This window comes from Lepisosteus platostomus, chromosome 8 (genome assembly GCF_059453375.1).
Source record: "Lepisosteus platostomus isolate fLepPlt1 chromosome 8, fLepPlt1.hap1, whole genome shotgun sequence".
Lineage (NCBI taxonomy): Eukaryota > Metazoa > Chordata > Actinopteri > Semionotiformes > Lepisosteidae > Lepisosteus > Lepisosteus platostomus.
In genome coordinates, this window is record NC_142618.1 from 39,270,696 (window position 1) to 39,287,012 (window position 16,317).

Here is a 16,317-nt window from a genome sequence, read left to right on the forward strand (position 1 = left end):
TTTAAGAATAGAAAGAAAGTTGTAGATTTTTTTTTTCTTGGTCTGTATACTTTTGTTGCCCCTGCATCTTTGGATGTATGGCATATTGATATGCAGCAGCAGTTATCATAGGTCAAGCTTCTTACTAGCCAGTCATAGTCCAAGGTACTGTACATACTGTGTGTGCACTGTGTTGCCAGTGTCATCTGCACTCTAGCATGGATTCCATATCTGTCTCCTTCACTGTTACAACCCAGTAGGGTTTGGTCTGATTACTGGGATTTGTTCAAACTGGGCTTTAAATGACCTTTTCTTAAACTCAAACCGGACTTGCTCTGCTAATCAGTAAATGATTAAAAGCGTTTAATTAAGCTTAATTGAATCCCTGACTGTTTCTGAGCTGAAAGCAATTGAAATGTAGTTATGAACTTAATTTTGTCCGGGGTTGAAGACCTCAAATGATCTTAACAAAATCATGTCAATTTTCCATATTATTGAAAATACTGAAGGCAGCATGATGGCACAGTGGTTAGCATTGCTTTGCAGTGCTCGGTTCAATTTGTGAGTTGCTGTCTGTGTGAAGTTTGTATGTTCTCCACATGTTTGCATGGGTTCCTCCTTCCTCTGGATGCTCTCGTTTCCTGAGCGTGTGCATACTGTATCTTTATATATATATATGTGCTCTGCATTGGTTTGGTGTCCCATCAAAGGTGTATCGTGCCTTACACCTGTTGGTTCTAGGATAGGCTCTGTTTCCCCTGTGACACTGTACTGGATATAGTGTTTAGAAAATGAATGGATAGAAAATACTGAATACTTTTTGGGTTTTGGAAAACCTGTTTTGTGAATTAGAAGTGCTACTTGTCATACAGGCATTTTTGTCTTTGTCCTATGTTATAAAAATTAACTATGTGGTTCTGGCTATCAGGGGATAAATAAAGCTGCAGCAATGCCCTCCACTTCTTATGCTGAAAATGGAGGAAAAAAGCTTACTCTACTGTTCTTGTCCTTGAATCTCTTTGCCCTAAATGCACCATTTGTCTTGATAGCTGAGAATGGAAATGCATTTTGAAGCATCATATGCTGTATATTTGCAGTTCTTTCCTCAGGCTAAAAATAATGAAAAGGTTGATTAGTTAACATCTTTTGCTCTTGAAAAATGAAGTGGTTCTTATTGGAACTGATGCAGCAGGTGTCAGGATCCTAGCCCACCTGCCTGTTTATTAGGTGCAGTGTGATGGTTCGTTCCTCATATCGAGCCATGCTTTTCATTCCTCTACTCCACACCATCCAATGAGCCTGTGTTTCACTGTCGAAATCTAATTTGTTCCCAAAACAGCTTCTCCTTTCCTTTATTTTCTATATTTTTTGTTGATGAAATAGTTTACGTTCAAAACTGATTCACAAATTTGTATATCTTGTGTTTAGTTGACATTGCAATTCCATAGACCTACAGTACTTCCATTGTGGAGGTATAGATGAGTGAGGTAAATACTGGTATAACATCACTTGGTAGAAATCTGCTTATTAAAAAAACAAATAGTTTACACAGGAATATTAGCAGTTAGAAGAAAGAACATTCAAATGTTATGTTTAGATTTGCTATATCTTATTTAGGGCTAAGTTCATGAATTGGCAAGCTTGCTGCATCTGGGCAGGGAGAGAATACATGTGAATAAATTTTTACCTGCTCTCTATACAATCCCAGCATTGTGAAGTGGTTTCTTTTCATTTGACTTGTATAGTATGTTGGGACAAATAAAAAATGGGATAAGTTCTTCCAGTAAAGATTCCCCATGTTTGAAAGATTGTAAAGCTGGACTAAATTTTTTCTATTTTAATATATTCTGTTGATTTTCTTTTCATATCCTCAACATTATTGTACAGCTTTGGAATTTCGATTACTGTACTGTTAAGGAGCAATAAAAATACAATTTCATTCTATGAGTCATTACTTTAAGAATATTTGCATAATGCCAGATCTCAAGAAGTCTTATTTTTCCAATTTGTACTGATGTGATAATTCTTCAGAATTTCTCAGATGACCTTTCTTCATCATCGTGTACAATGTCATAATCCCTATTGTTGCCCAGCTCTTTAGTCATATATCATAATAGTTCAATATACAGGTGGATGTAAATAGTGGAACTATCTGTTCACTGTATGTCTTATAAAATTCACTAGGAAAGCCATTCATTCCTGTAGCTTTGCTGAGTTTAAGGTTTGAAATAGTCTAAGAAATGTCCTTCTTGCTTATTGTCAATATTGTTTTGCTTCATGTTTAGGGCAGGTAGGTTTAATGAGTTTAATAAAGAGCCCATGTCATGTATATTTTGAATATCAGTCTGTGAATATAATCTTTTGTAATATTCATTTTATTCAATTTACTGGGTTTGTTAGTGGATCAAAAAATTGTATGTTCTATATATCGTCTGGCTAGTATATTGAATTTTTTCCTCAATCATAGTAGTTTCTCTTTTTTGTACTTTGACTATTTCTGTTCTAATCCTCAATAATGTCCTATGTATCTGATGAATATGTTTAAATGCTCTTATTCTATGTAGAGTAGTTTAAATAATTTTGGTTCGTTTTTTTGGGGTATAGGAGCAAATGGAAGCACTGCTTTTCCTCCAAGCACTGCTTTAGCTGTATCCCATAATACTGTTGGGAACTGCTCTCCTATATACAATACAGTAATTTTTTAAATTCCATTTGATTTTTGAGAATAATGTAATTTAAAACACCACAGTTCATTCTCCATAAAGTGTTGTATTTCTTCAGGTTTAAAAGTAATATTAAATTAACCGATGCATTGTCAGATAAATCAGTAGTTCCAATTTCAAGCTGTTTTTATTGTATTTATTGGAAGTAATGTGTTCTGCCAGATGAATTATGAGAGGCAGAGAAATGGTTATGAAATGTTTAGAATCCCATCCTGTAGGGTGCATATAATATACTGTACATACAGGTCTTCCATAGATTTATACACTCCTTTGATTAATGGTCCTCAGAAGAGTCCAATTTGGGATTCAAATCTTCTCCATATATTAGCATTGGACCTACTTCTTTGGCTGTTCAATCAAATATCTTTTGAAAATAAATTCCTGACATATCCCATTTGTGCATAGATATTAAGCAAGGTGACTACGTTCTTCTGTCTTCCCTTTACCTATGAAAAATATGCCTTTTTTGTTTTAGATCTCTGACAGAAATTCAAATTTGACAGTAATTTACGTATCTGATCTTATGATCATTCTGATTCTTTTTGTTCTTTACATTCTGAGCTTATGCAAGGAATACTTTATCAAAACAAATCCATTTGACCTTCACATATTCACTGCCTGAGAGGTAAGTCTCCTGGAAAAATACCACATGTGCCTTATCCCATTTAAACTGACATTTTCCTGACTCAGGTTAAGACAGCAAACCAGTCTAATTCATTTTATTATATGTCTAAATCGAGTTTGCTTGGCGTTCCAGCACTGCTTTAGAACATGCACTGAACTGCTTAAAGTTCAGGAGGAGGTCGGACCCCAATATTGTCCAGTTTTAATTGTATGTCACAATTCGTGCATATTTTTACTATGGGCCAGATTGGCCAAATGACTCTACTGACTTGCTACTGAGTTCCTGTGCCTAGGTTGAACTTGTGATCAGGTTGACGGTCCCTCATCCAGGTGAGTTAAGCCTATAAAACAGTCTGACTCATTTTACTTCTTTTTCCATCACAATTTGAGAACTACAGGTTTACTGCTTAAAGCATTGCTCAGTACTCCAGTCTCTTGAACTTATGTTAGATATCTTCTTGAATCCTACCTCTCTCCTGTACAGGCATAGCTCTTCTCTACCTGCAGCTGCACCGTGTAACCCAGGAGCAGTCCCATCTGCAGCGTGCACTGGACTATGTGAAAAGAACCCTGCGCAACCTCAATGGCCGGAGGGTGACTTTCCTGTGTGGCGATGCTGGGCCACTCGCTGTGGGGGCAGTGGTGCACCACAAGCTGAAGAACGAGGCAGAGTCCAAGGAGTGCATCACTAAGTAGGCACTACACACTTAGTATTATTTTATTTTCACCACAAGGGAAAAGGGCTTGATAGTCAGGTTCGTTTGCAAATGATTGATTAAGCGTGTCACAGTGAATAAGCTAAAAAGCTAAAGGATAGCAGTTTTAACTTATTGTGGTACTAAAGTAAGCTTTAGTAAGCTGTTACTAAAGTGTAGTAACAAACTTTAGCATTGTTCGCTGAAGCCTTTGGAGCACCGATAAAGCTTTCTACCTTTGGTTACAAGCAATCTCTGCAGCTGTTTTGTCAACAGTTGACTTCATGTGTTTGAAGTATAAATCTGATCAGTCCCCACTCTTGTGCGATTTTCATTGACTGTTCCTGTGGCTCTTTGCTCTCCTGTTCTCCAGGCTGCTTCAGCTGCAGCGCAGTGTGGTCATCTCTGACTCAGACCTGCCTGACGAGCTGCTGTATGGCCGGTCAGGGTACCTGTATGCACTACTCTATGTCAACACTGAGATTGGGCCCGAGACTGTGCCTGCTTCCACCATCTCGGAGGTGAGAAAAATCCACAGAGGTGAATAACATACACAAGGAATGATACTCTTTATCAGAAACGTAGTCCCTTCATAAATGTGAACTTTAGCCCATATCCTAGGCCACCTCTTCTAATGAAAATAACCTGTTGTATTCCTGGTTTATAATTTATGATAGGTGGGTATATCTGCCTAAACAAAAACTTCCTGCTTTCTAACTCATTTTGAAACCAAACCAGCACAATAATAATAATAATAATAATAATAAACTTTATTTTATATAGCGCCTTTAAAGGTGGCTTCTCAAAGCGCTTTACAGGATGACAATAACAATAAATAAGAAGACTACAACAATAAATAAGAAAATTTCACAAGACAGGACACAATTATAATTCCAGCAATACAACAATAACAATAGAGGAGACCGTGGAAGATGGTATTAAGAAGAGCAGAGGGGTGAAGAATGGAACCAGTTAAGTAAAGGCTTTTCTGAAAAGGAGGGTTTTGAGTCTGGATTTGAAGGAGTTTAGAGAAGGTGACTCTCTAATATCCTTGGGCAAGGAGTTCCAGAGCTTGGGGGCATAGCAGGAGAAGGCCCTGTCGCCCATACAATGTAGACGGGCTTGGGGGACAGTAAGGAGGGCAGAATTTGAAGAGCGGAGGTTGCGAAGTGGGGAGTAGGGCGATAAAAGTTCAGACAGGTATTGAGGTGCCAAGCCATGTAAAGCCTTGTAGGTGAGCATGAGGATTTTAAAGTCTACGCGGAATTTGACTGGAAGCCAGTGCAAGGACTCCAGGATAGGAGTAATGTGAACACTTGCACTAGATCTGGTCAGGATTCTGGCTGCTGAATTTTGGACATACTGCAGCTTGTTCAGAGTAGATTTAGATACCCCAGGGAGCAGAGCATTGCAGTAGTCAATTCGAGAGAATACAAATATGTTGATCAGCTTTTCAGCCACAGTTAATGATAGCATAGGGCGTAGTCTTGCGATATTTCTAAGGTGAAAAAAAGATGTTTTGACAGTATGCTGTACATGTGGGTCGAATGTTAAGCCAGAATCGAATATAACCCCAAGGTTTTTCAATTTTGATTGGAGCTCAAGTACAGAGCCATCTACAGACAGGGTTACAGGACTGGCTTTACGAAGTTGATGGGGGGTACCAATAAGCATGACTTCAGTCTTGTCACAGTTAAGATGAAGGAAGTTTTGAGTCATCCAAATTTTTATGTCAGAGATGCAATTAGATAGAATAGAGACAGCCACATCAGTGTCGGGTTTGGTATGGATGTATATTTGAGTATCGTCAGCGTAAAAATGAAAGCTTTTGCTTTTTGAAATCTGGTTCTAGTTATAGACAAGTTTACAAAAGATAGCTGAAAATGAAAATATTCTTTGTGACAGAACTACTTGCTTTAACCTTGCTTCTGTGGTAATGATTGTGGAATTTAGTAATATTTGAAGAGAGCTATTGCTATGCTTTGCATTCAGGCATGGAAGTTCCAGTCATTTTTAGGTAGTTTATTAGTGGCTCCCTTTGCTGTTGCCAGAACTGGGAGCGTAAGACTTGCAAACTGCCCTGGCCTGGGGAGTCTGACGGTGTCTTCAGACTCTTGCCTTATACACTCTCTGAATTTTAACACTTAAAGCCAGGCTGTTATAAAGCATGTTAACATACTGATAGACATTGACTCTAAGCAAATTATGTAATTTTTGGAAAGATACTGTATGGAATAAGAAAAAAATCAAACCATTTTGGAATGGCCACTATAGTTTTGTTTTTTAACCTTCTTGTTGTTCTGTAGTGACTTGTAAAAGCTCTGTACTACCATCCAGACTGCATTTGTAATGTATGGCAAATGTTAAACAATTGTTATGGTAATAATTCTTCATTTAGCCCATTATTTCAAGATTAACTAGAGAAACTAGGGGGTGAACTCTGGCATGAACATCTGTGGTAGCAGAATCACTAACAAACCTTTATTTGACTTGTCATCTGAAAGATGGAGCACAAGGAGGTTGAGTAACTCGCTCAGGGTGACAAACAGTGAGTCACTGGCAGAACCCAGTGGGGCTTGAAAAAGGAGCCTACTGGTGACAGCCTTAACCAGTGGAGCTAGGAGATAGCAGATCAGTTTGTCAGTGGTTTCAGGTATTAGGATGTTCTAAAATATATTAAAGGGGAGCTTTATCAGGAAAGGTATTTAAGGAGATAGGTTATAATTTAGAGGATGCCATTAGACCTAAAAATTACACGAAAAGCATTTCTTGAAAGAAGTGATGCTTCAACAAAATGACAGGATAGCTTGTTCCACAGCAGCAATATATTTTTTTTTTCATGTGATGATCAAATAGTACACAGTATTCTAAAGGGAGGCTTTTTGGTACATAGTACAATTTTAAAGTAGTGATGACCAGTGTATGTTAGCTGTAGTCCTGTAGAGCCATAGTTTCAGTAATCAGTTTAAAAAATAAGGCATTTAGGTCAAGAATCATTAAACCCCTGAGAGCTACAGGGTGTTGGTTTTTCTATTTCAAGTTACCTCTTATCTACTTCTTTACATAAATCATGTGTTATCCGATTGTTAATAAATTGAGGGTGACCCATAATACGTGCTGGATTCTGGGCTTGTATGATCAGGGTGACCTCCCTGGGCCCAGTCAGCTAGTGCCTAGATGGTCTATTTTATCACTGAAAATTCCAAATTGTTTCTGTCCGCCTCTGAACCTGCTCTGGTTTTCCTGTAGCTTTTTCTCATTCAGAACAGAACATGTAGCCTCTTCCATCTTGTAAAATGTGTTTATCTTGTCAGCCACGCTTGTGCTATCTGTTCATGATGACTAATTGTAAACATAAGATGGAATCACTGGACTGAGCTTGATGTCCTACTTCTATGACAGCTGCAGGGATTTAAAAAATAACATGCATGCGATAATTAATTGTCTGTAAATAAACCAGTTAGCATTAATTGCTTTGCTTATCCTCAGGAGATTCTTAATGAGTAGTCTGTGAAGCTCATATTTTAACAGATATTTCATATAGATTGTCAGAAAATATATTTATACAGTTAGTATTTTCAAAATGACTTAGATTGACAATGTTTTGAAGTTCGGAAGGCTTGGCAAGGGCTAAAGCAATTTCTTGTTAAAGAGATTGGAAATGTCAGTGGTCATATAGTCCTGAACTGAAGTACTGCTACTCAACCCTGATGTGCTCTGTTTTTTCTTATTTATGGTAGTATGGATGGCTGATCCAGATACTAAGTATACAGTTGCTAACAAATGTTGTCACTTACCTGGCTGGGGCTCAAGAGCATGTCCATTATAGATCCTTTTATCTGTCCTGTCACCCAGGAACAAGGCTCAAATGAAACGCTGTTTGTTTTTTATGTAATGTTAGAATACATGTTTAAAAGTTGTCACTGGTACTTTACCAGTGGTGAATTTTTAAAATACAAAAAGCTTAGAGAGAAACAAGCATGGGATATGAAAAATGCATGTAATTGTCTTTTTGTTCACATTCATACAGTTTTTTACAGTATATGTCAACAGGTGCATAAATGTTAATTTGCAGTTAGTTTCAATATATGAGTTTGAATTCAGTGCATCAGCGTTGTGTTCAGGAAGGTGTTGTCTGTGTGGAAATGTCCACTGTAAAAGACAGAGGTACCTAAATGAGCTTCACCTGTACTGTGCATACAGTAGGTGCTTGTTTAAAGGTTTGGAGAAGGTGTTTTTCTGACTGCTCCAAGCAACATCAAATATGCAGCAGATGACAAAGGACTTGTGCCTGAAATTTGAATACAGGCTGCTATCTTGAAGGCAGGTACAGTTGTATGCAAAAGTTTGGGCACCCTTGGCCAAATTACATTTTTTGTAATTTGTTGATTTTATAAGTGAAAAGAAGTTAACACAACCTCTGCAGTGAACAAACATACTTGACATATTTCTGCAAATTGTAATGCACAGTTACTATTTATTTGCTAAATTTAATAGATTGAAAAAAATAAAACCGTAAATGAGCTATGTGCAGTTGATCCACTAGTGTTATTTTTTTGTAAGGTCTCGGAACTTAATTGACTCGTTAGGCCTTAGTCAGGTGATGACAATTCCAAAGCTTCATAAATTCTCTGACGCTTCAAACCTCTCAGGTTACACTCAACAACCATGGGCTCCTCTAAGCAGCTGACTGAGGATCAGAAAATAATGATAATTGACTCTTACAAAGCAGGGGAAGCTATAAAAAGATATCTAAATGCTTCCTGCTTGCAATTTCCACTGTCCAAAATATCATTAAGAAATGGAAGTTAAGAGGAACTGTTGAAGTCAAGACAAGATCTGTAAGAAAAATCTCCGATAGAACTGCTCGTAGACTGGTCAGGAATGCAAAGTAAAACCCCACTATCAAAGGACCTGCAGGAAGGTTTAGCTGGCACAGCAGTAGTGGTGTGCCGGTTCACTGTGGTGTGTTGTTTGCTTGCACAAACATGATCTGCATGGAAGAGTCATCAGAAGGAAACCTTACATGCGATCTCATCACAAAAGTGAACATCTGAAGTATGCAACACAACACTTAGATTAGCCAGAGGCGTTTTGGAACCAAGTGCTGGTGGTCTGATGAGGTACAAATTGAGCTCTTTGACTACAATCACCAAAGGTTTGTTTGGGGAAAAAAAAGGAGAAGCTTTTGAAGAAAAGAACACCTTGCCAACTGTTAAGCATGGATCTATTATGCTTTGGGGTTGGGTGGCAGCCAGTGGCACAGGAAATATTGTGCGGGTAGAGGGAAGAATGGATTCTACTAAGTATCAACAAATCCTGGAAGCTGTTGTCCCACTGTCAGTGAAGAAACTGAAGCTGAAAAAAGGTTCGATATTACAACAATGCAATGATCCAAAACATATCTCAAAATCAACCATGAACTGCTTCAAGAAACGAAAGATTAAGGTTTGGAATGGCCTTCACAGTCCCTAGACTTGAATATTATTGGAAATCTGTGGGGAGATCTCAAACATGCAGTGCATGCAAAACAACCTAAGAATATTTCTGAACTAGAAGTGTTCTGCAAGGAAGAGTGGGGAAACAAATCCTAAAGCAAGAATAGAAAGACTGTTAGCTTGCTACAGGAAACATTTGGAGGCTGTGATTACTGCCAAAGGGGGTGTTACTAAGTACTGACTAATAATGACCAAACTTTTGCACATGCTGCATTTACTGTTTTATTTTTTCAATATGTTAAATTCAGCAAATAGTAACTGTGCATTAAAATTAGCAGAAATATGTCAAATTTCAGTTTGTTCGCTGCAGAGGTTGTGTTAACTTCTTTTCACTTAGATAATCAACAAAACATAATTTGGCCAGGGTGCCCAACCTTTTGGATACAACTGTATATAGTATTTAACTCAAAAGTATTCAATTTAATATTTTATTTCTAGATGGCTAAATGGCTTCATCTAGACCCTATTCCTTAACCTACTGTAGGAATGTACTGATGTAGGGGCCATTACTACTGACTGAGCTGGCAAACAATACTGGCTGCCTAGCTGTGAAACATGTCATCCATGTTTACAGTATCTGTAAAAACACATTTTTATTAGGGTTTATAATCTGAGTTATTGCTTACTGCGATTTGTGTTTCATGTGATTTGTGTCCATTTTTGAAGATTGTTTTAGTAATATAATTTTTAAAATTTTACTTTTACTTTTTAATTGTTTAGTGCCTTGGGACAGTAATATGCTTTTCTGTTGTAAAATGCTGTGTGCTTGACCCAGTGTTAGAGCTTGAACCCTATGCTCTTCAGGTGTTGAAGAAAGCCTTAAACCGTAGGCAGTGATCACTGAGACTAACGCATCAGCACTAAAGTCCGTGTACAAACTTCGGAGTGGCTAGAAAATGAACTGACTTCTCCGTCTCTTAAACAAACATCCTTACCTGCTTCAAATCATCTAATCTGCCTTTGTTGTTGATACCCAGTAGACTGAAGACTACAAGATTCCATCTGAATTGGATCATAGACCCTTTGGTCAAGCAATATTGTTCTAGCCGCATTTCTTCAATGTACCATACGTTTTCCAGCCACTATGAGTTAAGGTTTGCCTTTGCTTTATTAGTATAGCAGAGAGAAACATTTTTAGTCTATATTGGTATCATTATTACATTACTGGGCAACTGTAGTTTGAATGATTAGCTAAGATTGTTTTGAGCTTTATAAGAAAAGTCAGCTTGAATAAAGTTTATTGTAGATGAATTGCTTGAAACACAAATGAAGAATTTCTGTGTAAGTTGAATTGTTAAACGTACGAAACATTTGTGTAAACATTGAGAGCTGCACCCCAGTGTCATCAGCTTGTAAGAGCTGCAAGGACGTTATACAGTGGATCTGACAGGCCCACTATTTCCTGATCCTGACTAAATGGAATTTTCCAAGCCTAAATTCAAGTGTAATCATCTGCGATTAATCCTGCCTGCATTCCATTACCAGCTTTCAGCAGTTGTACAGTACCTGCAGGCATTCACTGCACTGGCCCAGCATCTATAGAACCATGTTTTTTCATTCTTCTCGGGGTGATTTGTAAATCAGAGTAGCACATTTCCCAGTTTCAGATGGAATAACTGTAATTGAATGCAGCTCTTTTTACAAACCAATTTTTGCAGGGAAAGTCTTTCTTGGAAAAGATTTTGTTTGACCTTGGTCATGCTTGCTGAAAGCCTTGAATTTTTAAACAGACCAAAGACAAAAGGGTTTTTTATGACTAACTTTGCAACACTGACAGTAACAGTTTATAATGCCCCTGACCCCATAACTGTATGAAACACTAACACCAGCAGATGTCCTTCATTTTTAATGATTACATTGAAATTTAATCCATTTTAATCAGCACTGTATTTCATGCCCAGTACAGCAATGCACTTAAGGTGAATTAAACACTGGGTTTATTTATGTAGGTTGTTGAAACCCTTCTTGAATCTGGGAAGAATATGTCGAAAGAAGAGAAGAAAATGGATCGCTGTCCCCTCCTGTATCAGTGGCATCGGAAGCAGTATGTTGGTGCTGCGCATGGTCTGGCTGGCATCTACTACATGCTGATGCAGGTACAAATGTTGGATACAGCTCTGCTGTTTTCTTCTGTCATGTTAAACATTTATATAAAGATATCTTTAGAAAGTGGTGCTGTCTTTCAACAAGAAATTTCAGGATCACATACTGTATCATATACAAGTTGTTTCCTGGAGATAATGGAGTGAGTTAGCTTAAGGGCAGCTGCTAATTCTGAAATGATTAAAAAATAAGCTGATTCGTCTGTCTTTTCATCTTTCATTTGAGAAAACCATTCAGTGTCTCTTGTTATTAGTCCGTCTCATGTTAACTGATCACATGGCGCATATTAAAAGAAACACCTGGGATAGAAGGTGGAGTATCTTTTCAAACAAAGAACATGTTGGAATGAATTTAGCAGAGAGTCTATAGCTATTAAAAAAAGATGTGTTTAATATTTAAAGTATGGGTAAATCTAATCAGGTGGTAAATAGGATGACAGAACTCTGGCTTTAGGTGCTATTTGATTTTAAAATATTTTAAATATGCAGGTATTAAACTAATTTAAAGCAGACGTCTGAGCAAGAGAAAAGTCATTAATGAACTGAGATGACTGATATTGGTTATTAATAAGAGGAAGACATTTGACTTGTCTAGTCATTTGTTTGATTGCTAGTAGCTAATTGATCTCATGATATCAACCAGCTGTTTTTTTTTAAAGAAGCCAGGTTTTCAATGTCATAGCAGGTAAGATGCCCAAATGTTTTGTATCACAGAGCCAACCAGGTTGATGTCTGTAATTCTGACGGTGCATGTTAGAGCATAGGTTCACGTCACTAGCTCACTGTGACCAGGTGTCCCCAATGAGTGGCACAAAACTGGCAGAGTACCACCAGAGGTAGAGAGAGGATTAGTAAGCTAGAAATCCTTTAGGCTGATCAGTAAAGTATGACAGTTCATTCCATGTGTCCTGCAATTTAATACTCCACCCTTTTGGATGGACAATTAAGTCAAGTATATATTGAAAATGGAATGATCAGCAAGCTCCCTGGGACACTAATCACAGCACAGATTTTTTAATTTCTTAATTTCAGCCCGTATTCAAAAAATATTGTGCAGTAATTTTATGATTAAAAAAAATACCAATTTGTAACAAACATGGGTTTTGCTGTGTGCAGCGCCATCTGGTGTTGTAACATTATTGATTCCTAATCCGCTCTATTAAACCAGCCTCTGAAGTTGAGAGGCAAATAGCTTTCATATTTAGAGTTTCCAAAATGCCCCTCAGTTTGCATTTACGTGCATCCAATTACTGAGAGCTTATGTTGTTTAGTTCAAATTAATAATAATAAGGAAAAGTAAGGGAAAACGAATAAGCTTTACAATGTCTTTCAAATCGAGAACTGCGATGTGCATTTTCTAGTAGAACCTGATGCTGCTTTATATAATACCTCTCTGGGATTCTTAATGATTATCAGGCAGCAAAGACTGAGTCTGGTTTTAAATGACATAAGAGTCCCTCTGCTCATCTGTTGTGTCTAATAGATATGAAACTACAAATAAAAATCGTAGTGCTTACTGGAGTCCACATGGGGAGGACAGGAAGACAGAGGGTGGAAAATAAATGATCTGGCATGGATCCAGTGCCCCTGCTGTTCGTGGAGCAAAAAAGAAAATATAAGTAGAGGCCCACAAAGAGCAGGTGTATTAAAATTGTAAAGGAACAGAGTGGTAGCAAACTTCTGTCTCAAAGGGGAAATATTAAGAAGAAAAACAAATGTTTTTAAAGATTTCTCAACAGTGGCTCTTTCTGTGCACGCACACTGTGTCTGAAAGGCTCCTGTGTTTTGCATGACTGTAGTGAGCAGCATTGCGATGATGTTTACATATAGTTTTAAATACTTAAGGATCTAGGATGAAAGGTCAATAGAACTGAGTCCCAAAAACAGTTCTTCTCTTTCAAGGATAATGAATCCTTGTACTGTATGTCAAAATCATATCTATAACCATTTGCACGGGATCACATGAAAGAAAATGTTTTGTTCATCTTTCTGCCTGCAATATGTAGTTGTCCTCCTTTATTTTTCACTCGTAGGGCATTGCCGTATGTCCTATATATCATTTGATTTGTGTTTATGCACTGGAAGAATTGCTTTTTCGACTGGAAAAGAGAAACAATAAAATCAATCTTTTCTTTTCAGCCAGGAGTGAAGGTCAGTCAGGAAATGCTGACAGAGTTGGTGAAGCCCAGCATTGACTACGTACGCCATAAAAAGTTCAGATCTGGAAACTACCCATCATCCCTTAGTAATGAAACTGACCGTCTGGTCCACTGGTGCCATGGGGCTCCTGGAGTGATCCACATGCTGATACAAGCTTACATGGTCAGTAAGAGTTCTATGGCTCAGCATTTCATCTGGAAAGGTTTGCAACATCCTAAGTATTAGGGAGGTATCATTTTAGGCAATATAAGGGAATTTGAATACAGCAAAATGCCTGCCTTACCTTACACGTGGTTTGAGGAATCATTAATCATTGGGCGGTGTGGTGGTTCTATGGCTAAGGATTTGCGGCTGTGGCTGGAAGGTTGCCGGTTCTGGCACAGGAATCCTACTCCGTTGGGCCCGTGGGCAAGACCCTTAACCCCAACTGCTCCAGGGGCACCGTATAAATGGCTGACCCTGAGCTCTGACCCCAAGCTTCTCTCCCTGTCTGTGTGTCTCATGGAGACTCAGTTGGGGTACACGAAAAGACAAATTCCTAATACAAGAAATTGTATATGGCCAATAAAGTGATCTGATCTTAATTATGTTTTGTTACACTCCACTGATTTGAATTAGCCAAATGTGTTTTAATGATCACAAACAGAGAAGTGAAGGAGTGTAGGTGGACTCTTCTGTCCTGTCCACCTTTGAGCCATTTTATTAATACATAACAGGCAGCTATGTTCAGTTCAGTGCTGATGGAGGAGAAGCACATCCCTCACTGACAGCATCAATTGCCAGCAAGAGGTCACTGTGTTCCTGAGAGTCCTGGCTAGATAACCCCACCCTACCCTCAGCAATGGTGAGCAAATTATCACATGACCAGGTGCAAACTCATGATCATAGTCACCCAGGAGGCTCCTCCTGAGTGACCCAGTTTAACCCTTTGAATCCTGTGGATATCTGTGAATGAAGAGTTGCTGTGTCACCCTGACTTCTCAAGACCTTCACACTCACCCCCTGGGTGTATCACTCAAGAGGCTCCCTGGACAGTTTTATACATATTAAAAAAGCAATCTAAAAAGGGGAAAAATTGTACACTTACGAGATTCACGGGTGCTTGATAGCTGCTTAATACCTAGTTGCTATTCAAGAAAAAAATGTTCCACATCCTGTTAGGATACTGTCATTAAATACATATGCAGATAAATTTGTAATAGCAATATAACTGGCTGCTCCAGAACCAGATGTTCAACAGTTAGTCTAGTCACGTACTTCACTGGGATGGAGTCTGTTAACCAGAATTCCATCTCCCACAGTCCGCTCTGCTTTTGGACACCCAGGGGGTGAGGGTGACACAGCAACTCTTCATTCACAGATATCCTCAGGATTCAATCCGGACAGAATTACAACACTTTAATTAAAATACTTTTAAATTGTTTATCGGTTTGGTTGTTTACAGATCAGGGAAGAATAATTTTCTACTGTACATTTTCAGTAAAACAAGGGGTTTCTGTTTCTATCTAAGCGTGCTTTATTGGTATTGTAATTCTTGTACTTTAATATAACAATATATAGATTCTAATGTCGTGTTTTCAAAGATGACCAGTGCTTTAGTAGTTGCTATCTCTAGCATATTGAAAAATATAAAAGAAGCCTTTTTAAGAGAATATATTGCATGGAGGTTAAAGTTACAGAGAGACTGTTGTGAAGGTTACCATGACAGCAACAGTGAGCGAAATGAAAAGAGCTGGATAAATGGAGTCTCCAGTTATCCTGCAAATTATCCCAAATTATACTGACCTCTAGTGGATTGAATGTGTTATTTTCAGAGTAAAACAACCATAAATGTAAAGTATGGCTTGAACATTTTTAGAATAATATATCTTTACACCCATTAAACATGATAATGTAATAGAAATATTTAGATTTTTTTGCATTTGTCATTAGGTTAATGACATTGCGTGTCCTAGCATTTCTTTTGAAATGATATGTTTTGGATTTTCTAAGAGTGAGAAAGCAAAAGTTCATAAATAATTTCACATTTTTAACTTATGCTTTCCTTTAGTGTGATTTGAAAACAAAACTGGTGTATTAAAACTTCACCTGCAGGCAGAAGTGCGGAGTAGGGCTCTGGATCCCAGAGTGGAGGGGGTGGGACACTGCTGTAGTACCTTCAACAGAGTTCTTCACTCCGACGGGTCCAGTCAGTGCTTTAAATCTGCCTGCTTCATAACCCTTACAGTTCATCATTATTAGGTCATCATGAGCATTTCTTCTTAGTTGATTTACCTGATAAAATAAACTTGTATGTAATGACTACTGTACTTTAGAGCAGTGGAATGTGGTATATATAAAAATCTATATTTTCCATAAACGGTGACACAATATATGTGCCAATATGTCTGCTTCACAGCACATAGTTTTCATGATAGAACTGTAAACATAATATTGGAAGTACCCTGTAGATTTAAACAAAGTCGATATCAAACATCTTTGTTCCTGTCCTTGACCTGGAACCAGTTGTAGGAGCTCAAGACAGAAGCTTCCAGGA

At 38.0% G+C, this 16,317-nt stretch overlaps 1 protein-coding gene across 1 annotated transcript in view; it reads left to right on the plus strand.

The window, feature by feature from the left end:
* lancl2 (LanC lantibiotic synthetase component C-like 2 (bacterial)) overlaps positions 1 to 16,317 on the plus strand; it is a 43,627-nt gene that overhangs the window by 13,866 nt on the left and 13,444 nt on the right. Inside the window, exons 4-7 of the mRNA XM_088643375.1 lie at positions 3,811 to 4,018; positions 4,395 to 4,542; positions 11,469 to 11,615; positions 13,761 to 13,943. Coding sequence (XP_088499501.1) covers positions 3,811 to 4,018; positions 4,395 to 4,542; positions 11,469 to 11,615; positions 13,761 to 13,943 — 686 coding nt within the window. The remainder of the gene's footprint in view (positions 1 to 3,810; positions 4,019 to 4,394; positions 4,543 to 11,468; positions 11,616 to 13,760; positions 13,944 to 16,317) is intronic.